General features: G+C 60.5%; 2 protein-coding genes across 4 annotated transcripts; one reads left to right on the top strand and one right to left on the bottom strand.

Moving 5' to 3' along the window:
- Positions 1-20835, bottom strand: ZNF710 (zinc finger protein 710). Of its 2 annotated transcripts, none has more exons than XM_088172780.1 (5): positions 20581-20835; positions 2379-3798; positions 1613-1804; positions 1009-1183; positions 1-802 (listed from the first exon to the last, which is right to left on the bottom strand). In XM_088172780.1, the coding sequence occupies exons 2-5, from the start codon at positions 3768-3770 to the stop codon at positions 636-638; spliced, it is 1926 nt and encodes a 641-aa protein (XP_088028906.1). In that variant the 5' UTR covers positions 3771-3798; positions 20581-20835; the 3' UTR covers positions 1-635. The 2 variants fall into 2 exon arrangements, with proteins under 2 accessions (XP_088028906.1, XP_088028907.1); XM_088172781.1 differs by lacking the exon at positions 20581-20835 and adding an exon at positions 18594-18648.
- Positions 20379-27101, top strand: AP3S2 (adaptor related protein complex 3 subunit sigma 2). 2 transcript variants are annotated; one of them, XM_088172784.1, is made up of 6 exons: positions 20379-20651; positions 21650-21741; positions 21825-21936; positions 22884-22955; positions 25971-26078; positions 26410-27101. In XM_088172784.1, exons 1-6 carry the CDS (start codon positions 20394-20396, stop codon positions 26536-26538), a joined length of 771 nt encoding a protein of 256 aa, XP_088028910.1. In that variant the 5' UTR covers positions 20379-20393; the 3' UTR covers positions 26539-27101. The 2 variants fall into 2 exon arrangements, with proteins under 2 accessions (XP_088028910.1, XP_014743322.1); XM_014887836.2 differs by lacking the exon at positions 20379-20651 and adding an exon at positions 20922-21311.
- The last annotated feature ends 401 nt before the right edge of the window (positions 27102-27502 follow it).

Below are 27502 nucleotides of genomic sequence, written 5' to 3'. Positions count from 1 at the left end.
TTACACGGGTTTACAAAGCACATTGGTTGAAGGGAACTGAACTCAGTGAAAAGATAAATCCAACCACGCGGCACATCTGAAAAAAATAAATTACTTTCAAAATACCATCATTTGCTGGGGCTGGGCTAGGTTTGCCTCCCCCGGATCCACCGCTGGCTGCAGCTCCAGACCCGGAGCTGTGGGCGCTGACTGCGCCCTGAGCTTCTATGAAAATACTCTGTTCTGCATCCCAGGGGCTGGCAGGGAGCCCCGGGGCGAGTGGGAAATGCAAACCCACCTCCTCATGTGGGCAGGGGCTTCTGCCCGTCAGGGGGAACCCCTGTGCAGCGAAGGGGGGACCCAGGAGGTAGAATAATTAGTGATGCTCATCATCATGCTCCACAGCAGCCCCTTCCATCCTTATTCAGTGATCTGCTGGGTCGTATCTCCCCTGCCTGCAGCTTCAAGTCTCAGGTGCAGGGTGCAGGCAGGGGCAGGGGGGCAGCAACAGAGCCAAGGCAGGTCCAGCAAAGTCTTCTGGACATCCCTGCGTTTCCCAAGCCCAGTGGAAGCCACCCCTCCAACTCTGGGGGGCCTGGCTGGGTGCTGCAGCCCCTTTTAACCCCAGCAAGCCCCCACAGCCCCACCAGCCTTGGCTACAACATGTTGTAGTAGGCCATCTCCTTCATGGCCTGCTCGGCCAGCTCGTCTGGGGGGTTGCCCACAGCCCCGTAGCCGTAAGAGTTCTCCTCCTCGAAGTCATCCATCTCCTGCTGGCCATCCAGCTCGGCGTGGTCAGCCCCGGCCAGCTCCATCATGGCATCTACGAGTCAGCACAGGGACACGCAGTCACGGACCTGTGGGAGGGCAGGGGCCAGCAGCTCCCCCCTCCCTGGCTCTGGAGTCCAGGAGCCACAGCCCTGGTGGGGGCAGCCCTCGGGTGAGCCGACCCGAACCTGCTGCAGGCAGCACAGCACAGCCCCCAGGGCCAAGAGTAGCCACAACGCCCAGCCCGTGCCAGGGACCCACCTTGGCTGTCCAGGCTGATGTCCATCACCCCGTGCTTGACCTTCATGTGCCGGCTGAGGTTGCCCTTGAGGTTGAACTTGCTGGAGCAGTAGGGACACTTGAAGGGCTTGCTGCCGGCGTGCAGGTGCATGTGCCCCAGCAGGTTGTACATGCGGTTGAAGGATTTCCCACAGACCTGCAGGCAGCGTGACCACGGTCAGCCCCAGGGCTGGCAAAGGCTCTGCAGAGCAGACCTGGCCCCCAGGGTCCCCTGGGGCTCCCAGCAGGAGAACACGGCTGCTGCCCTCCTGGAGTCCCCCGTGGTTCCTGCTGAGGGTAACAGGGCTCCCTCCCTCCTCCCGCTGTGTGGACAGCTGGGGGACGCAGTGTAGATGCTGCTGGGAGCTCCAGAGCTCCAGCACTGGTCAGAGAGACGCACTGGCTGTCATTTCAGCAGCAGCAATGCTCCCACCACAGCTTGGAGTGGAAAATCCATGCCCAAGCGAGCAGGGGAGGCATCACAAAGCTGCTTCCACGGCCAAGCACTCAGCCTGGCCAGACTCCTGGGGGACAGCACAGCAGGAGCTGTGCCCCTCTGTGCCCAGCTCCACCAGCCCCCCGGTACCTTGCACTTGAAGGGCTTCACTGGTGAGTGCACGATCATGTGCGTCTTGAGCGTCTGCTTCTGCACGAAGGTCTTGAAGCAGATGTGGCACTGGTAGGGCCGGACGCTGGTGTGGATCAGCATGTGCCGCTTCATGTTGGCCTGGAGGGTGAACTCCCGCCCACACACCTCGCACTTGAACTCCTTCACGCCCTGCCAGGGGTGGGACAGCTGTGGGCCGGGGGGGAGCTTGGGCAGACCCCCAGGCACTGGGGGTACATGGGCGGTGCCAAGAGTGGAGAAGGGACCCCACGGGCAAGGGATGGGCTCAGCACAGCACGGGGTGCATCTGAGAGCCCAGCAACATGCAGGGGCTGTGGGTTGGACAGGGTCTCTGAGGGCAGCTGAGTGCCAGCTCTGCTCTGGGGCTCAGCCCAATTGCTCCCCATTAACGAGCCCAAGGAAAGGGGCAAACACCCACACACAGACTGTCCAGAGGGGCTGTGACAGCTCCTCGACAGGACTGCCCAGGTTACCCTGCAGCAGGTGTAAACCTCCCTCCCTGAGGAAGGGAACCCCCAGAAGGGCAAGGGCTGGGTCCCAGGGACCCCCTCACTGCATGCCAGCGACCCCAGCTAATGCCAGCCACAGGTGGTACTGCCCACCTGCACCACCCACCTCCTCCCAAGACTGGGGGCACTGGGACACTCCACCAGCACCCACACCCAGAGCTGGCACATCTCTGGGCCCGCTGAGGACAGCACCCCAGAGCACCCTGAGCCCCTACCTTGTGCGTGAGCGAGTGCTGCTTGAGGTGGTGGATCTGGCTGAACTCCATCCCACACTCGGTGCAGACGAAGGGCCGGACGTTCTGGTGCTTCAGCATGTGGTTCTGCAGCTGGCTGCGGTAGTGGAAGGACTTGCTGCACTCCAGGCACTGGTAGAGCGTGGGGCCCTGGTGCGTGGCCAGGTGCCGCTTCAGCTGGGTGAGCGTGGAGAAGTCCAGCCCGCACTCCACGCACACGTGGCAGCGCCCGCTCTCGTGCTTCACCTCGTGCGCCTTCAGCTCGCTGGGGTAGGCGAAGCCGCGGCCGCAGAAGCGGCAGCTGTAGGGCTTGATGTCGGTGTGCAGCAGCATGTGCCGCTTCAGGTGGCTGGTCTGAGTGAAGGCTTTGCTGCACACCCCGCACTTGTGGGGCCGCGTGCCCTGGTGGGTCAGCAGGTGGGTCTGCAGGTGGCTGGGCTGCTTGAACAGCTTGTTGCAGTGCGGGCAGGAGTGGGGCTTGATGCCGTTGTGGCCCAGGATGTGGGTCACCAGGTTGTACTTGGAGGTGTAGGACTTCTCGCACATGCGGCACTGCCAGCGCTTCTGGCGGTCGCCCGCCTCCACCAGGTAGGAGTCGTCGATCTGCACGTTGATGTCCAGCCGGTCCAGCTGCGCCTTCCTGCTGTGCTCGCTGGTGCCGCCGGCCGCCTCCAGCTCCCCCGGCTCCTGCCAGCCACAGCCCTGCTCGCTCTTCACCTGCTCGGGGGACGCCGGCGCCGGGGCCTCCGCCTCACCAGGGGACGGGGCACTCGCCTCGAAGGTGCCCACGGTTTGTGGGGCCCCCACGGTGCTGCTGGCCAGGTCGCTGCCCCTGCGCCGGCGCTCGGTGCCCTCCAGCTCCCGGTGCCGGCGCAGGTGCCGCAGGCGTCGGGGCTTCCTGCTGAACGTGTCCAGGTCGATCATGTTCACGGCACCGCTCTGCCCCGCCGGCTCCTGGCTGGGCTCGGGGGGCTGGGGAGCGTGGCCGGGCTGCCCCTCGCCCTCCTCGTCCCCGGGGACCGGCACGTTGTACGGCGGCTCAGCATCCACCTCTGCCTTCTCGCTCTTGACCTTGGGCATCAGCCTCACAGGTGGCCTCTTCCTCCTCCGGGCATGTTTCTCCAGGGAGGAGTCTGCTTCCAGGGCATCCTCGTCCTGCCCGTCCCCGGCCGCCTGCTCCTCACCCTCGGGCTCCCCAGGCTCCACGGTGGCATTGTCCAGCTGCTCCCCGGCCAGCCCCGGGAAGAAGCCGGCAGGGGTGACGGTGGCCCCGAGCAGCTCATTGTCGGACACCAGGCCCAGGACGGCAGCCTGTGCCAGGGACAGCACCACCACGGCGTCCGTCTGCGTCCCGCACTCGCTGAACCGATCCATGTCTCGCCGCCGGCCTACGCTGTCATGGCTGGGGAGGGACAGACACGGCCCTGAGCCCCTGGCTCGCACCAGCACAGACTCTGTGCCCCAGGGGCTCGCTCCAGCCCTCACTGCTCCCACAGTGACCCCCAGAGTGACACGGGTGATGCCAGCGTGGGTCCCCAGCACCACACAGCCCGGGACGTGGGGACAGAGTGGCCCCAGGGGTTTCCACTGCAGGGTTGGGAGGAGGAGGGAAGCTTGGATCCCGGCTCATTGTCAGCCTCTCGGGATGGGCTGTTAGCTCCTGGGGCTTGGGTTTGGCTGCTTGCATGCCCCCAGGCTCCTGGGTGTGACTCCAGGGAACAAATGCCTGCAGTTTGGGAACCGGGCACGGCTGAGTGTGGCAGCAACAGCACAGGGCACAGGGAGCACGAGGGACGCGGCTCAGACCCAGCAGGAGCAGCAGGACACAGCCAGATGTGGCACAGGCAGAGGCTGTGCTGGGCTCAGCCCTGGGGCCTGGCACACCCACCCTGGGGATCCCAGCGTCCTCCCCCAGCAGCCAGTGAGCACAGGCAGGGACCTGGGAGCTGCCACTTCCTCCTGCTGAAGGAGTGTTCTCCTAAATACAATTATTCCTACAGCTACAACAAAGGAATCTTGCGGGGGAGGTGAAACTGGGATAAATTCTGAGCCAGATCCTGTCACAGTCCCAGGAGAACCTGCCCAGCACGAGGAGATGGCGGGATGAACCTCCACTTTGGAGAAGGGAAACCCCACAGTGCCTGGGCATCATCCCTGCAGCCAGGTTGGCTACAGGGACACTGAGCAGGGCCGGGGACATTGTCTGTGCGCCTGCTGACCCCAAAATGTCCCCTCATGCCAGTGCCCTGCACACCCAAACACAGGCCACAGCACATGGGATGGGATGGGATGGGATGGGCGGATACAGGCGGCAGGGAGGAGATGGAGAGGAAGAGGATGGGGGCGGGAGAGGGAGGAGAAGGAAGGGGATGAGGGGAGGACTGGAGCGGAGGCAGCGGAACAAAGCGAGGAGTGGGGGAGGGAGGGCGGCGGCGGGAAGAGGAGGAGGAGGAGGAGGGTGGGGAGGAAGGAGAGCGATCCGCTAGGGAGGCGGCTATGGGAGCACTGCACAGCCCCGGGGCCGGACCCCCTTCCCCTGGGGCTCCCCCGAGCTGCACACTGCAGGAGCAGGAGGGACACGGGACAGGGGACCCAGCTGCTCTCCCAGCACGGCAGAGGGGTCACTGGGACCCCCAGCATGGCAGAGGGGTCACTGAGCCCCCCCAGTATGGCAGAGGGGTCGCTGGGACCCCCCCAGCATGTGCTGGGTCTGTGCCCCCCAAAACGAGCACCACAAGACAAGGCGGCTGCCACAACAACGCACCCACATATTCCCCAGACCAGTGCCGGGGAGTCCTACAAACACCCCAAAACAGAGGCTTGTAGGGGAAAGTAAACGTGGGTCCCTGCTCTGGGCGCTGGGAAATTGGCTGAGCTCCTCTCCTCAGCAGGGAAACCAAAGCCTTGTGCTGCACAAACCTCTCTGCACCCATCCCATGGCACACACAGCCCCGGGACACGGTGGGAAGATTTGCTGACATGTGTGTGTAGATTTGGGGTGCTGTGTGTGCAGATTTGGGGTGCTCTCCGTGTGCAGATTTGGGGTGCTCTGTGTGTGTGTAGGTTTGGGGCTCTCCAGAGCAGCAGCTGCACAAACAGCTCACAGGGAAGCAGAACAGGGCAGAGGCAGCTGCTTCACTTCCCGCTCTCACTTCCCTGTTCTCGCCTCGGGACTTGCCGAGGCAGCTGGAAACTGCATTTCCCAACACACTGCTGAGTGAGGGGAGGGTCACGTATTCCAGCTCCCCAGGAAAATCCAGAGTGCAGAGCACTGCCAGCACCTCTGTGCTCCGGGGAGCTGCTGCCAGCCTGGCTCCAGGAGCCCAAAGGGAGCAGAGCCCCGTGGCCAGTAGCCCTGTGCAGGGCCATGCCCAGGGCTGGAGCAGAGCCCCCAGCCCTGTGCAGACACTCCTGTCCCAGCACTGATCCCAGCACCTCCTCCTGCTGCCCTGCCCAGCCCTCCAGACCTTTCACCCACCGTGCTCAGGGTCCCTCTCCAGCGCTGCTGCTGGGAGCCAAACTCTCCTCCAGCCCTTCAGAACCTCTGGTTTTTAAGTCCAGCCCTTTGGGCCAGGCTCAGGTCCCTCAGGCTCATTTCCTGATGCAGATCCTCGCCTGCCCATCCTTCTCCACGTGGCAGGGTCACACACCAGTGCCAATGTCCCCTCAGTGCCATGGTGGCACGTACCAAGCTCCCAGGGCACTCATCCATCTCCCCCTCACCTGGGGCCACCAGTGGTGGCTGCTGTCCCTGATCCTTTAGGGTTGTGAAATTTGGGTTCTTTCATCATTTCTCCTCCCGCTCCCACAAAACCGAGGTTTAGTTTTGGTGCAATCTCTCCTCCCGTCTTTCCCAACACATCAGGGAAGATCCAGGCTCTGCCCTGGCACATCCTGCAGACCCTGCCCTCCCGTGCCCTGGCTGCCCCCTCAGAGCCTCCACCAGCTCCTCACTCACCACCTGGTCACTTAAAGCAGTTTCTTTTCATAGCTTTCACTTCTTTGTGCTGTTTTACTTCTCTTTTCCTCTCTTGCTCCATGATTAGCTCCCCCAAATACTCACTTTGCTCTGTCTTATCCCAGCTCATCAGGGTAAGGGCAGCCACCTGAGCAGGTGCCAGAGCCAGGGCTGGCACCAGCAGCAATTTAATTCACCTGCACAGGTTCCCAGCTGCTGACAAGCCTGGTGCCACAGGAAAGAGAACGTGCAGGACTTGCTTCTGGCTATCCCCTTAGCAGGACCCCCACTGTGGGACCCCCATTGCAGGGGTCTCTGCAGGACCCTTCTGCAGCCCCCCTGCCCCAGTGCCTGGGGGTCCTGGGAGGTTCCCCAGGGAACCTGGGTGGGGCAGACCTTGGGGGAAAAGCTGCCAAGGCACAGGATCGAGCCCCAGATCAAAGTAAGACCCTGGGCATGGGAGGTTCTCACTGGGGAAGAAGGTAGTAAAACTGTTCAAGACTTTTTACCAGAAAATGGCTGATAATGGATCTGATACTTGTGAGAAAACCTTTGATTTTATTTTCCTTTCTTTCTCAAAAGCAGCCTTCATTTAAATTTAATAAAGGGGAAAACAGGCTTTCATCTTGCCTGCAGATTTCACATAAAGCTCCTCAACCCCCCACAATTCCAAACAGGAAAATGTTGTTTTCCTGAAAATCCAAAAAAATTATTCTTAAACCTGACCCAGCATGTCTGTCCTGCACCAGCCCCAGGATTTGGGGGTCAGCTCAGCTGCACTGCCTGGCCCTGGCCCTGTGCTGGTGGTGTGTGCCAGGGGCTGGCCCACAGAGTGGCTCCACACACCATGGCAGAGCCAAAAGTGGCACTTCTTGCCCCAGAACTGACCCTGATACAGAGGAACTGCTGTAAAAACGAACCAAAGCTCTGAGAAATGGGCAGCAGCCAAGGGGGCCAGGTGCTGCTGCCACAGAAAACAAACACCTGCTTAAATCCAGTCTGTGTCTCCACACCAGATACTGTCAAACTACATTTCTTAAGGAAAACTTCTCCAGAAAAAAGAAACCTCCACCGTCAGTGGATCAGAGCGTGGCCAGTCCCTGCAATCCCAACCAGTGGCAAATGTGACACCACACGTGTCACTGAAGGGCTCCAGGGGGGAGGAAGAGCAGGCTTCGGGGGCTTTGGCTTCACAAAACAAAGGACACAACCTGGGATTTGCAGAGGGATGTTGATCTTGTTTTTAATAAGAGCAGGTGGAAAACCAAGCTGGGGAAAGTGAGGCTCTGGGAGAGACAAGGGCTGGTGGAGGACAGGGCGTTATCAGAGCACATCAAACCCTCCCCGGCCTCTTCATGGGCACTTCCACAGAAGTGGGATATTCTCACTCTGATCACTGTGTCCACCAACCAGAGGTAAATATTTACCCCTCTGAAAATGTATGGTTATTGGCAAACTCTGACTGTGAGGGAAAAGGGAATGGCTTTCAAATACCCAGAGGTTACCAGTGCTGCAGAACAGAAGTGAGATGAGCACAGAGCTGCCTGGTTCCTCCATTATGTGCCCAGGGATATGGATCCACCTCTGGCACCTGGGGTGAGAGGACAGCAGCAGGAATCACTGCAGAGGGACAGAGCTGCCACCCCAAATGCTCTATCCAGCACACAGGCACCTGTGCTGAGCTGCGACATCCCACTCCTGCTTCCTGTTCTGCTGGAAATCCCCTTTTTCCTCCTTCTGACACTGAGGCTCTATCCCCTCTGCTCCTCCATCCCTCTGCTCCTCCATCCCTCTGCTCCTCCATCCCTCTGTTCCTCCATCCACCCCTCTGCTCCTCAGTCCCCCGCCCTCCATCCAGCCTCCATCCCTCTGTTCCTGCATCCCTCGCTCCCCACCCCCAGTATCCTCTGCTCCTCCATCCCTCCAGTTGCTCCCTCATTCTTCCCGTTTCCCTGGCAACGCCCATCTCGCGCCGAGATCTGTCCCCTCTCTCCCTCTTATCTTTCTCTTCTCTCTTTCATCTCTCTCCTAATCTCCCTCTCCATTCTGAACCTCTGTCCTTTGCTTCCTTTCTCTCTCTCTCCCTTTTCATCTCCCCCAAAGCCTTCTCTATCTCGGGGTTACAATTATTTGAATCTCACTTTAAAGAAATGATCTGTTTAATTAACCAGGGGGCCCTGGCCCCGCTCCCACAGCCCCACGCCAGGCACGGGACCCCTGCCCACACCCCCAGTGCCTCTTGGCCAGGGACAGTGGGGTGACACTGCCCTGCCACCCCTTCTCCAGCCCCTGACAGCCCTGACCTCCTGCCCCTCTTGTTCCGACTGTTCCCAGAACAGGTAGGGCCAGGTGATCCCTGAGGTCCCTCCAAACCTGGGATTCTGTCACTCCATGATCCTAACACAGAGGTCAGCAGCTCCTGTGCCACGGATCACCCTCAAATTCAAAACAAGGGGACACTAAAATTCATGTGGAAAAGGTGTTTCCTGAAAACCAGAGTCCTGATTGCATCCATTTGGGCACGGGGGAGTGGAACATGGGTGGAAGAGCAGCTCTGGGCTCTGGGAGCAGTGGAAGGAGCAGGGACTGTGTTTGGCACAGCCAGGAGCCCAATGGAGCAGCCCCGTGGCCACCAGCCCGTCCCTGCTCTGGGGAGTCTCTTCAGGGAACTTTGTACGGGCTGAGCAGAGCAAACGCTGCAGCCAGCATTCTACTGTAGCCAGGGGGTGGAAAACCTGTGCTGTGAGCAGTCAGAGGTGCATCCAAACTGCACCAAAACCTCACCAAAGTTGCATCAAAACTGCACCAAAGCCACCAATGGTTCATGCCCAGGGTGGGAACATTTTGGGAAGGGGATTCTTCTTGGCCCCACCTGCCTTGCCAAGGAGCTCCTGCTGCTGTGCCAAGGGCTCAGCTTCTCCTCCCTGGCACTGGCCATGCTTCAGGGCTGATCTTCCAGCCCTTGTGCCCTCACAGCCCTTCCTGAGCACGGCACCAGGGCACCGGGGCAGTGGTGACAGCGGGCTGAGCCCTGGTGGCACCTGGAGCAGGACACTGAGCCCAGCCTCACCTGCTGAGCCACCAGAACCACCGTGGTCTTCTGGATGTGTGTGAGACCCTTCCTCACTCCCCTGGGTATGGGACTGACCCCTGGCACCTCGTGTCCCTCTGACCTGAGTGCAGGGACCGGCCATGGCCAGTGTCCATGATCCAAAACCTGCATGAAAAATCCGCAAAAATCTCAAAACCACGCAAAAAGAAAATCCCTAAAAAATTCTAAAAAATTTTTTTTAAATCCCAAAAATTCCCCAAATGCACACCTGGCACGTCCCATGTGTCCTGAGGGGCTCCCTGTGTGAACCCCCCATTCCCCTTTGGAACAGACACGGCCCCTCCACTCCCATCCCTGGGTGTGCTGCTGTGGAGAGCCCCAGGATCTGCCTTTGGAGCTTATGGTCATCCCTAAAAATGCAGCTGCTCCTGAGCCCAGGGGCAGGAAGAGCCTTTAAACCAGTAACTGGTGTGGGGTGAGCTGGGGGAGAGGGGCTGCTGCTGCCTGGACCCCCCTGGCAGCACCCACAGCCAAGGCAGCACCGACCCCAGAGCCTCAGTGCTCCAGGGCTGTGTCAGGGGTTTGGGACCGGCAGAAAATTCGGCACTGCCAGGAGCAGGGAGGGCCCCCAGCCCTGCTGCTGTCCCAGCCTGGCTTCAAAGGCTCCACAGAGAACCCTCGCTCTGCCTTGGAAAACAATTTTTGCTTTTAAATGAAATAAACAGGGAAAGAAAAGACTTTCAAGTTCCTCCTTGCTGTAACGGCTTCTCCCCGGCACAGTCCCTTTCCTCTCCGAAAATAGCCGAGCTATTCAAAAGAGATGCAAGAAGAAAAAAAAAGGAACTGAATAGAGGAAAAGGGAAAGAAAAAAATGGAGCCCCAAGGGGGTGGAGAAAAACAGAATGAAAAGACAGCAAAAGTAAAGAAAAGGGATGAAAAATAAAGGAGGGGGAAGAGAGAGACAGACAGAGGAGCTTTGAAAGGAAAGAATGCTGCCAGCCTGAATACAGGGAGCAGGAAAAAAGGGCCCTGAAAAGAAAGAGCCGGCTGGAATGACCTCTCATTCAGGGCTGTGCCAATCACCGCCGCGATGGAAATCCTTTCTTCTTCCCTGCATTCTCTCTCTTTCCAGCGGGGGCAGAGGGAAGAGGAAGAAAGGGGAGCTAATTCTCAGCACAGCAGAAAATAAATCTGCTCTTTGCGAGGACCCTGAAAGGCGCCGAGGCGCTGACAAACCCGTTCCCAGCTCCCAGCACTCACACACGCAGATGGGGCAGGAAGGGAACGGGGCTCAGCAATGCCGGAGTGCTCACTGCTCCTCTGGAAAACCAAGGAGCAAACACCCCAAGCCAACAAATCTGTAGGAAGAAGTGTGAATTCAGGTCAGCCCCCCCAGGCCTGCAGGGAAGGATCAGGGGTGGCTGTGGCAGAGGTGATGCTGACGCTGTGCTGGCTCCTGCAGGGAGCTCCCTGCAAGTCCCAAACCCACAGAACCCTCCCTGGCCTGCAAAGACCCAGCAGGGTCTGTGAGCCCCAGCACTGCCCTGGTTCCTTCAGCATCTTCAGCAGGGGAGGGGGTTCAGAGACTCTCGTGTGTGGAGATGGACCCAAGGGCCCAAAGAGCCCAAAATGAACCAAGCTGCAGGGGAAGAGCAGTGCTGGGATGTGGGACAAAGGGAGGGGGAGGAAAACACCAGAGATGGAGCCCAGCAGGGCAGCAGGTCCTCTGGGCGGGCACCCTGGTGCCCTGCAGGGACCCAGGTGATGCCATCCCACCCCAAAGCACCCGCGGCTGAGGGTGAATGTCCCGAGCCCCTGTGGCATCACTCCTGCTGGACACAGCTCCTGCTCAGCATCCCCAGCCCCGGGCTTAATCATAAACTGCTGGGACTTCGGGGCAGAGCCATAAATGTGGGCAGAGGCCCGAGGAGACAACACACAGGCAGGAGGAGTTCAGGAATCCTGGTGTGTGTGACCCAGCTGGCTGTAAAAGGAGAAAACCAACCCAAAACGGCACAAATGGGAGGTGTGTGCCCCCCAAAGGGAACAGACTGCCTGGTGGGATGTCAAAGAATGCTCAGGTGCAAGGCAAGATCCCCACAGAGGGAAGGGTCTCACTCAAGGGTGTTACTTTCAACAGCATTGCTGCCCTTATGCTTGGGAACAATTTTAGTCCAGTTTTGACATTCCCATGTGAGGAGCAGGTCTGTTCTGCAGGACCCAGCTGTGCCTGTGTCCCCAGGCTCTGTCCTGGGCTGGGCTGTGAGGACAGAGCAATGCAAACACCGGGCTGGCCCACATCCACCCATGGCACCATGGGCTGAAGGCAGCGAGGAGGGAGACTGCCCCAGGCCACGAGTGGTCTGACAGGTCCAGTCTCCCCACACTGGGAAGCACCCGAGCCCTGCAGCTGGACAGATGTTAGCCCTCATAAACAGGGCAAACAGGGAACCTCAGCCCAGCCCAGCACAGCCCAGCTCAGCTCAGCTCAGCTCAGCCCAGCCCAGCCCAGCTTAGCCCAGCCCAGTATAGCCCAGCCCAGTTCAGCTCCTCTGCTCTCCTGCAGCTCATCCCAGGCAGGATGAGGCCAGGGGTCCCTGCAGGGCTGGGGGTGCTGCTCCCCCCGGGGATGTTGTTCCCCCCCAGCCGGGCATGGCTGAGCTCTGCCTCGATCCCCACCTCTGCTGTCCCCTCTGCAGGGCTGGGTAACAGGGCAATCATAGCTGAGGGGCTCTAATTTGAGTGTGATAATTAAAACTCAGCGGGTTATCCTCCGTGTGTGTGTGTCTGCCAGCCGGGCAGGCGCTCCCAGCTCCAGGCTGTGCTGGGACAGGAGGGGCTGCAGGGCAGGGGACACCTCATGCTGTGTCTGCTCCACCAGCTCCGCATCCTGAGGCTGCTGTGGCTCAGAGAAAGTGCCCTGTGAGCCAGAGCCCCGGGACAGCCCCGAGCACAGCTCCAGCAGCTGCGGTTTGCCTCAGCGCTGGGGAAGGGCTCCGTGAGTGAGGCACAGCTGCAGCAGCACGGGGGACACCCACCTGCAGCTCTGTGCCTCAGGAATCACCTCTGGCACCAGGAGCTGGACCCAGCCCACACAGCCCAGCCACAAACACGGGGACTGCCACTTCCTACGGACCCCAGGTGGCCGCAGGGGACAGAAGCAGAGCTGCCCACCCCGGGCAGAACTGGGGAGCACTGAGCCCCCTCAGCCCCACCAGGCACTGCACAGGCCACCTGGCAATGTCCCACTCCCAGTTTTCCAACAGCAAGGCTCTCTGACGTGTCACGGCACTGCAGGAACAAACCCAGCTGCACAGCTGCCAACACCACTTCTACTTTCAGATCCCCGAGGTGGGAAACGTTTCGGATCCTTTTCTCAGGAGGTCAGGGACGAGTGTTTGGGAGGCTGGGCTGGGCAGACGGAGCAGGAGGCACAGGACAAAGGTCCCTGCTGGTGGCAGCTCACGAATTCCCAGCTCAGGACTGACCCAAGGCAGGTGTGGAATATCCACATATCCATCCCCACACGGCCCAAAGCCAGCTGTGCCCGCTGCCCCACAGCACCAGCCTGTCTGCAGGGCAATGTCTTTGACAGCCACAGCAGCACAGGACTCGGCTGCTTTTCCTGGGGTGGAAAAGCAGACCCTCAGGGGTGTCTGCTCTGGGGATGCTGTGCTGGCTGCACGCTGCTGCCAGGTCACAGGGCCAGGGTGAAATGCAATTCCTGCTCATTGCACGTGTGCTTTTGTGTCATCACGCTGTGAAAGCTCCTGCAGCGCTCCTGACTCCGGGCAGAGGCCAGGATTTTGTACAAAAATACACATATTTATCTTCTGAAGAGGAGTTGAAAGGACAGGGTGTGTCAGTGGTTGGACACTGACACGGACACAGCCCAGCACACCAGGAGCAATGCCCCGGGCCCTGCAGCTCCTGCCTGTCCCATTCCTGAGAACTGAGCCAGTGCTGGATGAACCTGGCCTGGGAGCTGCTGTGGGCACTGGGGGATGGATCCTGCCTGCCACAAAGTGCTCGTTGGGTGACACAAGGAGATGCAGTGGGCAAATCCCACTCCTGAGCAGGAGGGTGGGGAAATCTGCACCATTTCCTCTTCCTAATTAATATTTCCCGAGGTCTCAGTGAGGCTGTCTCTGCCTTGGTTCTGGCAGCTCTGGCTCACCCCGGGGTCTGTACCACTCGCCTGTTCCCATCCCAATCTACACAACCCCTGTTCTTTGTGCCCTTCCTTCTCACAGCCAGGAAGTCCCATAAACACACACAATATTCAGCTGTTGAAATAATTCCCTTCAATGTGTCCCTTGCTGATAATCACAAAGCCAAACCAAAGCCCTGGAGCCCCCACAAATCAGGACTAGCCCTCGGCAGGGAGCTCAGGGATGGCCTTGGGTGGCCAAGGCAGATGGGGATGGATGTGAAGGGATTCAGCAGAGACTCAGAGCTCTGAGGGACGAGGCTCATCCAGCCCTGCCTCTGGGAAAGCTTTTGTTCTCCAGAGGGCACAGAGCTCCTCTGACTGAGCTGGTGCCCCCTCAGCCACGGGCACAGGTGGGCTGGAATCATGGAATCACCAGGGCTGAAAAACCCCCTGAGATCACAGAGTCCAACAGCCCCAGCACTGCCAAGACCACCACTAAAACATGTCCCCAAGTGCCACGTCCACACAGCATTTGAACCCTTCTAGGGCTGGTGGCTTGGTGCACAATGTGATGGCTCTGGAGCAGAGCCAAGGGCAGAGCCAGGAGGGCAGGTCAGTCTGTGCCTGCAAGGGCGACTCAGCCAGCTCAACAAATGAACAAAGAAATGACTGGTATGGAGCAGGGAGGTGTTTGAGTTGGGAGTTTAAGATGCCCACATTTTGCACGGCAGAGGGGTCAGGATTCACAGTACAAAGTCCTTTGTGAAGAAGGAGACCCTCACAATCCCTGTGGACTGACTGGGAAGGGAAGCAGCTCCCTGGAACATCTATCCTAACCACAAAAACAATTCTTCCCAACAGCAGCCACCAGCCAGGCTGGTCCTGAGCATCCCCAATCCACCCAGCCAGTGCTGGATGTCCCTGATCCACCTGGCCATGGGCAGCATCTCTTGTGGAGGTTGGGATGAGCTGGCCAGGCTGCCCTGAGGCTCCTGTGACCTCAGAGGTGCTGTCAGACCAAAATGATTCCATGGTTCCAAGGAGAAACTCTCCCTTGAGAGCAGCCCATCATGGCTTGGACAAAGGGCTCCCCAAGGGAAACCTCTGTTCTCCAGCTTGCTCATGGATTCCCAGACCTGAGCCCAAGGGAACTGGCAACCACCCAGCCCCCAGCTGAACCCCCAAGCCAGGGGCTGGTGCTGCAGGATGTGGGGAGGGCCCTGGGATGGTGAGTGTGGGAACAGACCGGAGGGGAGAGACGGGAAAAGCAGCCAGGGAGCACACCAGGATTAAAACATGAAAGCAAAAGAAGGGGAGAGACAGAGCTGGTTAAACCAGGATAACGTGTGAGGGACAGGGAGAGAGGCAGGGAGGGGAGAATGGCCTGACACACCGAGAACGGGCAGGAGACAATGCTGCTGCTGCTGAGACACAGGAAAGATAAATTTAGAGGCAGTGGTGAGCACTCTTCCTCTGGAAGCTCTGCCTGTCCTTCCTCCCCCTCTTCTCCTTCTCCAGGTCAGCCCCAGCATGGGCTGGTGTGGCTCTGATGGCCAGGGGCCAGTCCCAGCTGTGCCCAGGGAGGGACCCAGCCCTGCCGTGGGGCTGTGGGTCAGTGAAGGCTCCCTGCAGAGCACGGGCAGCCCATCCCATCCCATCATCCCATCCCATTATCCCATCCCATCCCATCATCCCATCCCATTATCCCATCCCAGCCCAGGAGATTCCTGCTCCCCAGCAGCTCCCAAGCCCAGCACGTCAGGGTGAGCACTGCCCAGGCAGGTCCCCATGGAGCAGAAGTGGAAGTGAAACAATGAGCAGTCTGCGTGCTGCTTCCTCCTCCCTGCCTGCTCTTCCTGAGCAGAAAGAACTGCCCGGAATGGCCTGGCTGGGTTTGCTCTGCCAAACCCTGCCCGTGGCAGGGGCTGCACAGGAGGAGGCTGCAGGACGACCTTAGGGCTCCTTCCAGTGCCTAAAGGGGCTCCAAGAGGGACTGGGGATAAGGAGCTGGAATGCCAGGAAGAACGGCCCTGACAGAGGGCAGGGAATTGTCACGGAGTGCCCAGAGAAGCTGTGGCTGCCCCATCCCTGGAAGTGTGCAAGGTCCAGATGGATGGGGCTTGGAGCAGCCTGGTGTTGAATGTCCTTGTCCTACCAGACCTCCCTGCCTCCCACAGCCACGGTGTTCCACTGGGTTATCCCTGGAGAAGATTCACCTGAACTTTCTGCAAGTTTGTCTTTGCTTTGCACAACAGAGCACCCAGACACTGGTCACTTTTCCTTTAACTACAAACTGTGACACTTTGCAGGAAACATTGTCCAAACACTCTGAGGACCAGGAGGTGACAGCACAGGGACACTGCAGAGCCGCCCACAGGTGCTGGCATATTGTTCCTGTTAGTTTTCATTAGAAATATTCGACTGTCACTCAAACAACAGATGGACAGCTGCAAGGAAAGGCCAGGAAAAGTCAAAATCCTGCTTCTCCCTTTAAATTAGTTTGGCAGAGAAGGTTCATCATCCCTTGTTCCCTTAGAGGGGAGAGCCCTGGTGTCCAAATACAGAGCCCCAAACACACAAATACAGACCTGCCTGCACAGCTCAGCAGGAGCTCCCCTTCCCCACTGACACGGCACATTGCACTGTGTTTTGGGCAGACACTGGCATGGAGGGAAAGCACACGGGCTGTGCCAGGTCTTGTCCCACACCGACCCCACTGTGACCCAGGATGAGGGAGAAGGAGAGAGGGTGTGCTGGGGCTGAGGGGAAAATGTGGGGCAGAGGAACAAAGGGAAAACACGATCATGGTCTCTGTCCCCAAGGTCAAGCCCTTTGGGAAGGGGACCAGGACTCAAAGGATGGGACTGGGCAGTGCTGGCACATCACTCCCCTGCAGCATCCTTCCAGCCCCACCATGGCACATGTGCCCTGAACAGGCATTTGGGGCATTCAGGAGCTGCACCTGAGCCCAGACAGGAGGACTCTGAGTCAGGGATGTGATGGGGCTTGGGAAACCAAATCTAGGATGGGTGGCAGAGGACAACAAACCCAGCAGGAAGCCCCCTTGACACAAGGCTGCCCCTCATCCCCACGCTGGCTCTGGCCTGGCAGAGCCCAGGGACATGCCCAGAGACTGGGCTTGAGCAGAGCATGAGCTGGAGACTTCTCCACAAGGAATAACTAAAATAAAGGAGTGCAGGCAGTCTGTCTCTTATGGGTTGTGATGCTGGCACGTTCCTGGCAGTACAAACCCACTGCTTTGTGGATTCCTCAGTATTCCCAGCTGGACAGCAAAGCCAGACAGTGCCTGTGCTCCTCCCTCTCCACACCGTGATTCCCAAATTAGTTGATAAATTAAAATAGCCCAATAAAACCACCCGAAACGAACACTTTCTCAGGGATTAAACCAAGCCCAAAATGCCAACATCATGAGCAGTGAGCCACACAACTGGAGATGCTCCAGTCCCTCTGCTGCAGGGATCCATGTCTGACCCTCTGAGTCACCCCCAGGTTTGGGTGGGGACATGTCCTGGGGTGCAGCAGAGCTTCAGCTCCTATGTCTCATTTTGGGGGGACACAGTGTGACCCATAAAGAGGGCACTGGTGCAAAGCTGCCTGCAGGAGAGGAGCTGGGCCCAGGCGAAGGGGATGTGCCTGATGCAGGGCTGCTCCTGCACTGAGGATATTGTCACCCAGGGCGGGAGCAGGGCATGGCCACAGCCTGGCCAGTGCTGGCCCAGCTGCTGCTCCCCATGGCCAGCCAGGGACTGGGCACCCTGGCACCTCCAAAGCGAATGGCTGGTGCCTCTTAGTGACTTCTCAGGGTCCCTGTGAGAGCCATGCCTGGAGTCTGCCTCCAACCCAAAATGTGTTTGTTCAGTGCTGTGGCCGGCCCAAACACCCACAGGATCCAGCCGTGACAATGGGAACCACTTGGACCCACGGCTCGGTGGGGCCAGCTCAAACCTGGGCTGGAGGAGTGGCCAAGGCAAGCCTGGGAGCACGGCGTGGGATGTGGGAGTGTGGGGTGGGACACAGGACCATGGTGTGGGATGTGGGAGTGTGGGGTGTGGGATGTGGGACACAGGACCATGGTGTGGGATGTGGGAGTGTGGGGTGGGACACAGGACCATGGTGTGGGATGCTGGAGTCTGATGGAGCTGCAGGCTTTGGAGCTGGGAGGGGGTTTCAGGCTCCAGCTCCGTGGGAATTTGGATTTGGAGCTGGGGTGGGGATCAGGCTCCAGTCCGGTGCAGGTCAGGCTCTGGGCTGCCCCTATTCCCCCTGGTCCCCCTTCTCTTCCTTCACAGCTCACAAGAAAAATCCTAATGCTTGACGGAGTAATTAATGATAACTAATTTATCCATTACCCCGTTATGACCAGAGCTCCGGGGGGCTTTCACACAGCTCCCCTCGGTCCCTTGCTTGGGCACAGAACTCAAGGGTCCCCCCAGCCCTCACGGAGCACCCCCGGAGCACCGGGAGGTCCCACAGCGGGACACCCCAGCGTGCTCGGGGACTGGAGGTGGAACGGGACCTGCCCGGAGCGGGACCAGCCCGCAGGGTCACCCCCACCCCCGCTGCCTTTCCCTCCCCGGAGCCGCTGCCAACACGGGGGGACCCCACCCGGGACCCCCTCCCGCCGGCCGGTCACAAACACCGGGAAACTCCCGAAAACTTGGGACCCAGGGCGCGACCCCCGAGCATCCCTCCCTGCGCTGCTGCCCCCTCCCGCAACAGGTCAGGGCCCCCCGCCCCGCGCCCTCCCCGCAACTTTCCCGGCGGACAAACTTTGTGCGCGGCCACGGGGAAAGTTCTGGGGGGGTTCCGTGGGGAGGGGCGGCCCCACGCCCCGAGCCGGGACCCCCCCGCTCGTGCCGGTGCCTCCCGGTGCCTCCGCCGCCATCGCTCCCGGCTCCGCGGCGCGGGGCGGGAGGGCGGCGACACCGCGGTGTCCCCGCTGCCGCAGCCCCGGGTGGGAGCGGGGGGCGTTGGGGGGCTGCAGGGGCACGGGGGGGTTCGCGGAGGACTCACCGGCGGCTGCACGGGGCGGCGGCGGCGGCTCCGGGCCCGGCGCTGGGTGCGCAGGAAGGAAGAAGGAGGGAATGAGGCAGGGCTGACGTGAAGGGATGCAAAGCAGCTCCTCCTAACTCGCCCGCCCTTCATCTTCCTCCCCCTCCTCAACTTGCCCGACCACCGCGAACCGCCCCCCCGGTCCGGCAGCATCTTCCACCGGAGCCGGGGCCGCCCTCGGTGCCAGTTTGGGGGGGTCAGAGGTGGGGGGAGTGAGGGTGGGAGTGGTCGATGAGGAGCCGGTGCCCGCACTGTCCCTGCATTATGTCCCCTCCAGCAGCACAGGGGGCATTTTCTACCTCACCCTTCGTTCCTGGGGGATGTGAGCCCATATAATGATGCCGAGGAGGGGATGACCTTCTCAATGTCCAGCTGGGCATTGCTCTCCTCTGCTACGGGGGTGGGAAAGGTCAGGTGCACCCCAAAATGCTTGTAGGGATTGATGGCAAGGACTCCTCTCTCTCCAGAAATGTGATGAGAGGAATTAGGATGTTACAGGAATTGGAGGGGTTTGGGGGGAATGCTGCTCATCCGACACAAAGAGGAGGAGGGAAAGGCCACGGTGTGCAGGGACAGGGTGGCAGGAGGTGGCCAGAGGAGGGGAGTGAGATGGGATGTGGAGCAGTGATAGCAAAGGGAGCAGGTGATCCCGAAGTTGGAGGGTTTGGGAAAGGGGGTGCTGCTGGCGTCCCCAAGAAGGGATAGGGAGAGGCTGAGCTGCGTGGCGGTGGGGATGTGGTAGCAGGAGGCAGCTGGGCCCCAAAGGGAGGGACAGGGCTGGGATGGGGCATGGAAAGGTGAGTGGGTGGCAACGGCCAAGGACCTGTGGGCTGCAGGCTTTGGCTCCCATCGTGAGGAGGAGGAGGAGGAGGAGGAAAAGGAGGAAGAGGAGGATGAGGAGGAAGAAGAGGAGGAGGGTCTGCTCCCCATAGAAGAAGGAGCATGTGGAGGCATTGATTCGACTGGTGTATCGGGAGATTCTCATCTCCATGGAAGCAGGTGGCGCCGGCCGGACTAATCACAGCAGAGTTTGTCTCCACACGCAGCCCTTTGTCTGGGCTCACTTCTGCTTTTCTGTTGTTTTTTTTTTTTTTTTTTTGTGCTCATGGTGAAAACTGAGCCCCCTGCTCTGTCCCCGCTGCCACTGCCGGTGCTCACATCCCCCACAGCCGGTCACATCCCTGCTGCTGCCCGCCGGCCCAGCCGGGACGGAGCCTCCTGGAGCCCGGTGGTGTCACCTGTCCCCAGAGTGCCACTTCCCTCCCCGCGTTCCCAGCCCGGCCTCGCCCCGCACGTGGCCTGGGAACGGCTCTGCCTGCACAAATATTTGCCAATCCTGGCGGGGACAGACGAGGCGCAGGGAGATTCGCTGCTTTGAATTCCCGTGGGTGCCCAGGCCAGGGGTGTGCCTGGAGCTGCCACCGGGCACGGCACGGACCGGCACACGGGGACGGGCACGGAGGGAGGCACGGATCACGGAGCACGGCACCGGGGAGCACCCGGGGTGGGACACGGAGCGGGAACAAAGCAGGGCACAGGGCGGGGAGCAGGGCGGGACGCGGAGCGGGACACAGAGCGCGCTGCACCGTGCGACACGGAGCGGGACCGGGAACGGCACCCGGAGCGGGACCGGGAGCGGAACCGGGCCAGCCCCGGCACCTCCGGCTGTCAGCGAGCAGCGGCCCGCCCGCTCCAGCCAATCAGGACGCGCATTCAGAAGGAAGCGGCCACCTCAGCCAATCAGAACGCGAATTCAGGAGGATGCAGCCATCCCAGCCAATAAGAACGCGGATTCAGGAGGCAGCTGCCTCAGCCAATCAGAACGCGGAGGCCCCAGACTGCAGCCACCACAGCCAATCAGGACGCGCGGTCTCCTGCTCCCGGTCACTCCGTGGCTCTTCCCATTCCCTCTCCCCGTTCCTCCCAGCCCACCGAGGCGCTCACTCACCCTTCTCTCCCTGCCCTCGATGTCCCTCGCCGGTCCCGCCGGCCTCGAGGAGCCGTGTCCGTGCCGCCCGGGTAAGGGCCCGTGGCTAGCCGCCGGTGCCACGCGGGGTTGCCCCGCCCTTTTCTCACAGTCGCCAGCACGGGGCGCTGTTGCCGGTGTGTGACCGCGCTGGGGGGCAGCGGGGCCGGGCAGCGGCCGCTGAGCTCTGACCCCGCCGGTGCCCACGCGCACGCCCCCTCCGGGCAGACAGAGTCGCTGCCCCTTTAAAAGAGGGCGTGGCCTAGCGCATAGCCCCGCCCCCTGCGCGCCGAGCCGGCCCCGGCGGGGCTGGTGCGCCCCCTGGCGGCGCGCGCGGGGAGCAGCGGTCCCGGTGGTCCCGGTGGTCCCGGCGGGGGCAGCGACCGCCGCATCCCGGCTCCAGACCTGCCCGTCTGCCCCGTCGGGCTGCGAGGAACGGCGGCAGGCCTGGTGCCGGGGAGGCCCCGCCTAGGAGCGGCTGTGATCGTTCCCGCGGCCCGGCGGCTCCGCAGGGTCAGCCCGGCTCAGCCCACCGGAGCCCGGTGCGCTTCCGGGGCGGCCGAGGGGCTTCCTGCGGCGGGTGTGCGGCCCGGTGGTGCTGGCAGTGCTGCTCCCGGCCCGGCCCGGCCCGAGGCGCCGCCGGGATGATCAACGCCATCCTCGTGTTCAACAACCACGGCAAGCCGCGGCTCGTCCGCTTCTACCAGCACCTGGTGCGCCACCGGCACCGGCACCGGGCGGGGCCGCACGTGGGGCTGCGGCGGCGACTGCCTGAGCCCGGTGCGGGCCCGGGACCGGGGGCAGTGCGGGGCTGCGGGCGCCGGGGGAATCCGTGGGCGGGGGTGTCCCGGGAGCAGGGGCGGTCGGTGCAGCATCTGCCGGTGTCCCGGTCCCGTCCTTCAGGATGCCCCGGGTCATCCACGGGTGGCACCGGGACTGGCTGTCACCCGGAGCCGCGGGGTCACGGCGGTCCTGGGACAGTGGGGGACAGCGGGGTCCCACGGGTGGGATGTGCATCCGTGGGTGCCCACCCACCGCGTCCTCCCGGCAGGCAGAGGAGGTGCAGCAGCAGATCATCCGTGACACCTTCCACCTGGTGCTGAAGCGCGATGACCACATCTGCAACTTCCTGGAGTGCGGCAGGTAGGGTCGTGCCGGGCTGTCCCCGGGCCCCGCGGGCTGCCCGGTGTCCCCCGAGCCCCTGAGCCCTGCCCGTGTCCTCACAGCCTGTTCGGCGGCTCGGATTACAAGCTCATCTACCGGCACTACGCCACGCTGTACTTCGTGTTCTGCGTGGACTCCTCGGAGAGCGAGCTGGGCATCCTGGACCTCATCCAGGTGTGTCCCTGCAGGGCCCAGCTTCCCTTCCCTGGCACCGTTCAGGGGTGTTTCATGCCCGTGGCATCCCTGTGCCAGCCCTTCTGAAGGGCCTGAGGAGCCCTCGGGGCCCTGGTGGGGAGGGAGGATACATGGAGTACCTGAACTTCTGCATGGGAGCAGCAGGGAAGTCAATCTGAATGAATGTCTTTTAAAAATAGAAGTATAGAATGATTTAGTGTGGGAAAGACCTTTGGGAGCGTCAAGTGCAACCATTAATCCTGGGATCCGGAATCCCAGGTTGGAAGGGATCTCAGGGATTGTCTGGTCCAGCCTTTCTTGGTAAAGCACGGCCTAGACAATGCCCAACATCCTGGCTTGTGAAAAATATCCAGTGTTGGGGAATCCCTCACTTCCTCATGGAAATTATTTAATGGTTGTTTCTTTGGAAAAAAATTTTCCCCTTGTGCCTTGTTGAAATGTCCCCAAGAGGAACTTGTGCCCATCACTCTGTCTTTCCATGTGACTCCTAGTATGATGGGAGTTTCCAGCTTTGTAGCCACTCTTTAAGCACCAGGATATGGGAAGAAAGTCCCCCCAAGTCTCCTCTTCTTCAGACTGAGCCCCCTCAGCTCCCTCAGCCCCTCCTGGGGCTCCAGCCCCTTCCCCAGCTCCATTCCCTGCCCTGGACACGCTCCAGGGCTCTCTTGTTGGGGGGAGCCCAGAGCTGTCCCAGCACTGGAGGTGCCCCAGCAGTGCCAGCACAGGGGACAGGCACTGCCCACGCTGGGGCTGGCACAAGCCAGGTGCCATTGGCCTCTTGCCCACCTGGACACACCTGGGCTCACGTTCAGCCACAGTCACCAGCATCCCTGGGTCCTTTTCCAGCTTTCCAGTCACTCTGTGCCATGCCTGGAGTGTTCCTTGGGGTGGGTGTGACCATCTTGCCTGGTCTCTGTCTGCCCCAGGTGTTTGTGGAGACGCTGGACAAGTGCTTTGAGAATGTCTGCGAACTGGACCTCATCTTCCACATGGACAAGGTGGGTGGTGGCCCCGCGGCTGCTCCTGAGCCTGCATTTCATGGCTGGAGCTGGCCAGGAGAGTGAGGGGATGGCTGGGCTCACTTTGGAAGGGACAGATCCTGTATGGGAAGCTTTCAGCCCGTGCTCTGCAAAAGCCACACTCACATTGTGACCTCCCAAAGAGAGACCCGAGTGCTGGGCTGCTCCGAGCCCAGGGGACCGTGCCCAGCCCTGGGGCTGCCCCGGGGCCGCCTGGCCGTGGGCAAGTGACTGATCTGTGCTCCACAGCCAGCACTGGTGGAGCTGGGCAGACCGTGACTCCTCCTGGGAGTTATCATTTTACTACAGCTGCGGGGGAAAAAAACGGGAAAGGAACAATGGGAGTGTTTGGAATTCCAAGTGCTGGGTAAACTCTGGTTTGAGCCATAGTCTGTAATACTTCCTCTCGAGCTGGATGGAGATCCTGGGCGGAAGCTGTCTCCTTTGATCATGTCCTGGGCTGCAAGGCTGAAGATAACTGGGAATAGATAGCCAGGAGTAGCCTTGGAGCAGGGAGAGGCTTGGCTGGGGGTGCTGGGCTTGCGTTGCTGTTGGTCAAGATTTTCTTACTTTGCTGAAGACAAAAACGTATCAACAAAAAAGAGCACTGGGAAAAAAATGTGTAAAATGCTCCTTTTCCATTGGTCATTCCAGCTGGGGAACTGGCAGGGAAGGGGAGTGAGCAGGTCTGGTCTGTGTTACCAGCTGCTGAGGTTGGGCTTTCATTTCACCATTTGCCCTGCTGTAAACTTTCCAAAATGCCACAACATCTTATCAGCAGAAGTGTTTATCACAGTAGGGGGAGGTGTATCAAAGCAGCTGTGGGAGAAGCGTTGGCAGCTGCCCAGTTCACCTCTGCCCACAGCTGGGGGAGGATATGCTCATGGGCACTGACTCTGGCATGGGCAGGACCCAGCAGCTTTCACTCAGCCTTACTCTCAGCTTTCCATGAGCTCTGCATGTAAAACACTGAGCCTCACAGCCAGCCCTCGGGCTGGGCACGTCACCTCTTTGCCAGCAGCAGTGGGGTCACCCTTCCTGTGACCTCTCCTGCCTGGAAGAACATTCTCAGGGACAGGAATCAGGGGTTTCTGATAGTGGAGGCCCCAGCTCCATTATCAATCACTGCAGGCTCTCCCAGCCCTGTTTACTTCCCATCCAGTGCTGCTTCCCAGCTTGGACTGGAGTCCTGGCCATTATCAGTTGGTCCTCCTGTCTCTTTCTATATTTGGCCCATGTTTATTTCTCAGATGTGCTCATGTTCCTGTGCTCGCAGGAGTTCGGTTGCAGAGGGTTGCAGTGTTTGGGGTGCTGGGAATGTGGTGGTGTGTCCTGCTGGGCCCAGGCAGGGCCATGGGCACGACTGTGAATGTCTCCCTGGGCAGGGGATGGTGGGGTGCAGGTGCGACTTTGGCTGCATTCTGTAATTTCTCTTTTTGCCTTAAGTTCCACCTTGCACTACCTGCAGCACAAGGGCCACGGGACCAGAGCTGTGGTGGGTCTGGGGTCCTACTCCTGCCATGGGCTGATGGAGGGGACATTGATCGGGCTCCAGTGACCCCAGTGCTTGTGGCTGTCGGCTTGGGGAGCCCCAGGCTCAGAGCTGCAGGGATTCCCTGTCACAAGGGCAGGCTCAGGGTGGGCTATGCCCAGCTCTCAGTCGTGCTTTCCACCTTGGAGGGGAGTGTGAGCTGCAGTCAGCAGCTGTGGGGTCCCAGAGGGGACACGGATTGCTCAGGAAGTGATGTGCTTTGGCTTAGAAAACAAAACTTGCTCAGGATTTCTGCCCTGTTGTTTTGGATCCAGCTTGGGCCGAAGCCAGATCTTGAAGGAATGTTTCCTCATGCTCCCATATCCTTTTTGGCTGCTTGCTCCAGCTGCTTCAGCGTGCACAGCGTGCACAGGCACTGGGCTGTGGGATGGGGGTTCCAGGGCTGGGGAGGTCCTTGGGGCTCACCCTGTGCCCTGCTGATCCCACACACCTTCTGCTGCTCCAGGACCTGTGGGGAGCCCCGGGATCACCTCACTCTTGTCTGGGGTCACCTCCCAGAGCTGGGATTCCCTCAGAGCAGGTTCTCTCTTGCCTTCATTCCCCCGGATCATCCCGGTGGTGGTAGCACAAGGTGGTAACAAGTGCATAACAAGTGCATCCTGGCTCTGAAACCATAAAATAATCTCAAAAAACCCCCAAAAAACAACAACAACAACAAAAAAACCAAAACCAAAAACAAAAACAACAAAAAACCCAACCATAAAATAATCTCAAACCCGATGTTGTTCCTGTGTTCTTTCACGGAAGTGAAACTGGCACCCATAAATCGATTATCGGTGCTGGGAGCTGCTGACTCTGCAGGGAATGCTGAACTGAGCCAGCTGCAGGAGCTCAGGGTGGTTGTAGCCACTGGTACAATCTGTCTGTTGCCTTGGGGCTGATTGCAGTTCCTGGGATGCAAGTCAGCAATGTTCCTTTCCCTGCTCTGGCTTTGTGATTGCTCTGCCTCTGCCTGGCTGCTCATCCTTGGAGTCGAGGGATCCCAGGAAAGGAGCAGACTCCCTTGGCAGTTCTGTGCTTTTTCTGTGCCAATGTCACAGTCCTGACCTTCCTGAGAGACAGTGGAGAGGCCAGGCTGTGGCCTGACTTTCTGAGGACTAGTGTCCTGCCCAGTGAGGACCCTGCTGCCTGCTGGGGTCATCTCCAGGACACATTCCTGCTGTAACCTGGCTCCTGGCCCAGGCAGGGAGCAGCCATGTGTGGGGATGGCACAGCCAGGCTGTGCCAGTGGGATGAGCACATGTGGCTGCTCCAGGGGCTGCTGTATGCCCAGTGGGTGTCACCTAGACAGGGGTGAGTGGGGCTTTGGGGGTCCCCTTGGCCAGCCTTTCACTCTCCAGGCAGTGCAGGGATCAGGGGTAGATTTGTGTCCCTTGGGGAGGTGCTGGCCCCTGACGGGACCGGGCTCTCAGCCTTCTGTTCCCTCCCTCCCTCCCTGGCAGGTCCACCACATCCTGCAGGAGATGGTGATCGGTGGGATGGTGCTGGAGACCAACATGAACGAGATCGTGGCACAGGTGGAGGCCCAGGGCAAGCTGGAGAAGGCAGAGGTGAGCGGTGACACTGCAGCTCTGCCCTGCAGGAGCTGACAGAACCTGGGCTGCCAGGGTGTGGCCCATGGGGACAGGGGTGGCCCATGGGGACAGGGGTGGCCCATGGGGACAGGGGTGTCCAGGGTATTGCCAGTGCCTGCCTGAGCCCTCGGGATGGGGTGGGGACATCCCTGCCCAGGGGTGCTGCTCAGGAGTGCAGGGAGCTGCCAGAGTGTGGAAGTGGTTCTTCTGCCAAGGTTAATGACCCCAGGCCATGAAAGGTTTATAAGAGATGTGGCTGTGGAAGGGCTGTGGGTGGGGCTGGTGGTCACGGTCCCTCTGACCCCAGGGAGGTCTCTCAGCTGCTCCTTCCCGTGCTGTGTCGGCCGTGAAGAACATCAACCTGCCCGAGATCCCCCGCAACATCAACATCGGCGACATCAACATCAAAGTGCCCAACCTGTCACAGTTCATGTGAGCAGCCCGTGCTGGGGGCTGCCTGCTGAGCAGAGCTGGGGTCCCTGGCTCCTCCCGGGGCTCTGCTCATGTGGCATACAGGGGCTGATGGTGGCTGAGGGCAGGGAGCAGTGGCAGGGCTCAGAGAATGGGCTGGGGGGTCCCTCCCGCTGGCCCTGGGCTCAGTTCTGCTCTCTGGTCCCCCAACAAGGAGGGTGCCCTTCCTTCCCCCTGTCCCTGCAGATGTGCAGCCTCTCCTTGCTGGGAGGAAGAGTTGGCTTGGGGAAGGGTTGCCTCTCCTGGGATTCTTGGGATTCCCAGTGGTGAAAGTGTGCCTGTAGCGCTGGCTCTGTCATCCTCCCAGCCATGGCTGTCCCCTGCTCTCTGTGATGGGCCCTGGCTGGGTGGGGGTCACTCATGGGGGCTGCTGTGTGTCCTGGGGACAGTGTGAGGGGACATGCTGGAGCGGGGATGTGGCAGCAGGAGGAATGGGAGCTGAGTGACCTGGGGGACGGGCAGGGTCAGGCCAGGCTGGGGCTGCTGGAGTGTGTCCCTGTGTGCCAATAAACTGCCCTTGAACCCGTGTCTGTGTCTGCTGAGGGTGCTGCTGGTCGGGGAGGGGGCTGGGGGGTCTGTGCAGCCCTTGGGGCTTTTGGCTGGTGGAGACCCCGGAAGTGGGAAAGGGGGCCCCAGATGCCCCAGGGGAGAGCAGGGGGCTCAGGGCAGGGTGGCTGGCTGCACCCTCTGCTCTCAGCAGGTAAGGACAAGGTGATGGCCCTGCTCAGGCTGCGACAGCGGTGTCCCCAGCTTTGGACCTTTGGTGGCAGGTCACCCCCTGAGCTGCCTGAGCACTGGCAGCTATCTGGGTGTGTGGGAGCTGTGGGGTTGTGGGGCTGGGGTCCTCTGAGGCCGGGGAGGAGCAGGGCTCGTCCAGCCCTGCTGGGCTCTGTCAGCCATGTACCCCATGCCTCTGGCTCAGTCGAGGC

This window comes from Sturnus vulgaris, chromosome 13 (genome assembly GCF_052056855.1).
Source record: "Sturnus vulgaris isolate bStuVul1 chromosome 13, bStuVul1.hap1, whole genome shotgun sequence".
Taxonomy (NCBI): domain Eukaryota; kingdom Metazoa; phylum Chordata; class Aves; order Passeriformes; family Sturnidae; genus Sturnus; species Sturnus vulgaris.
The sequence above is the reverse complement of the archived record's forward strand: the minus strand, read 5'-3'. Positions and strand labels throughout refer to the sequence as shown.

Coding starts and splice junctions, on each gene's coding strand:
- AP3S2 (XM_088172784.1), top strand. CDS start 20,394: ATGCAGCCATCCCAGCCAATAAGAACGCGGATTCAGGAGGCAGCTGCC. Junction 20,652..21,649: donor GCCGTGTCCGTGCCGCCCGG/GTAAGGGCCCGT, acceptor TCCTCCCGGCAG/GCAGAGGAGGTGCAGCAGCA. Junction 21,742..21,824: donor AACTTCCTGGAGTGCGGCAG/GTAGGGTCGTGC, acceptor GTGTCCTCACAG/CCTGTTCGGCGGCTCGGATT.
- ZNF710 (XM_088172780.1), bottom strand. CDS start 3,770: ATGGATCGGTTCAGCGAGTGCGGGACGCAGACGGACGCCGTGGTGGTG. Junction 1,805..2,378: donor AGCACTCGCTCACGCACAAG/GTAGGGGCTCAG, acceptor CACCCCTGGCAG/GGCGTGAAGGAGTTCAAGTG. Junction 1,184..1,612: donor TGAAGCCCTTCAAGTGCAAG/GTACCGGGGGGC, acceptor CGCTGCCTGCAG/GTCTGTGGGAAATCCTTCAA.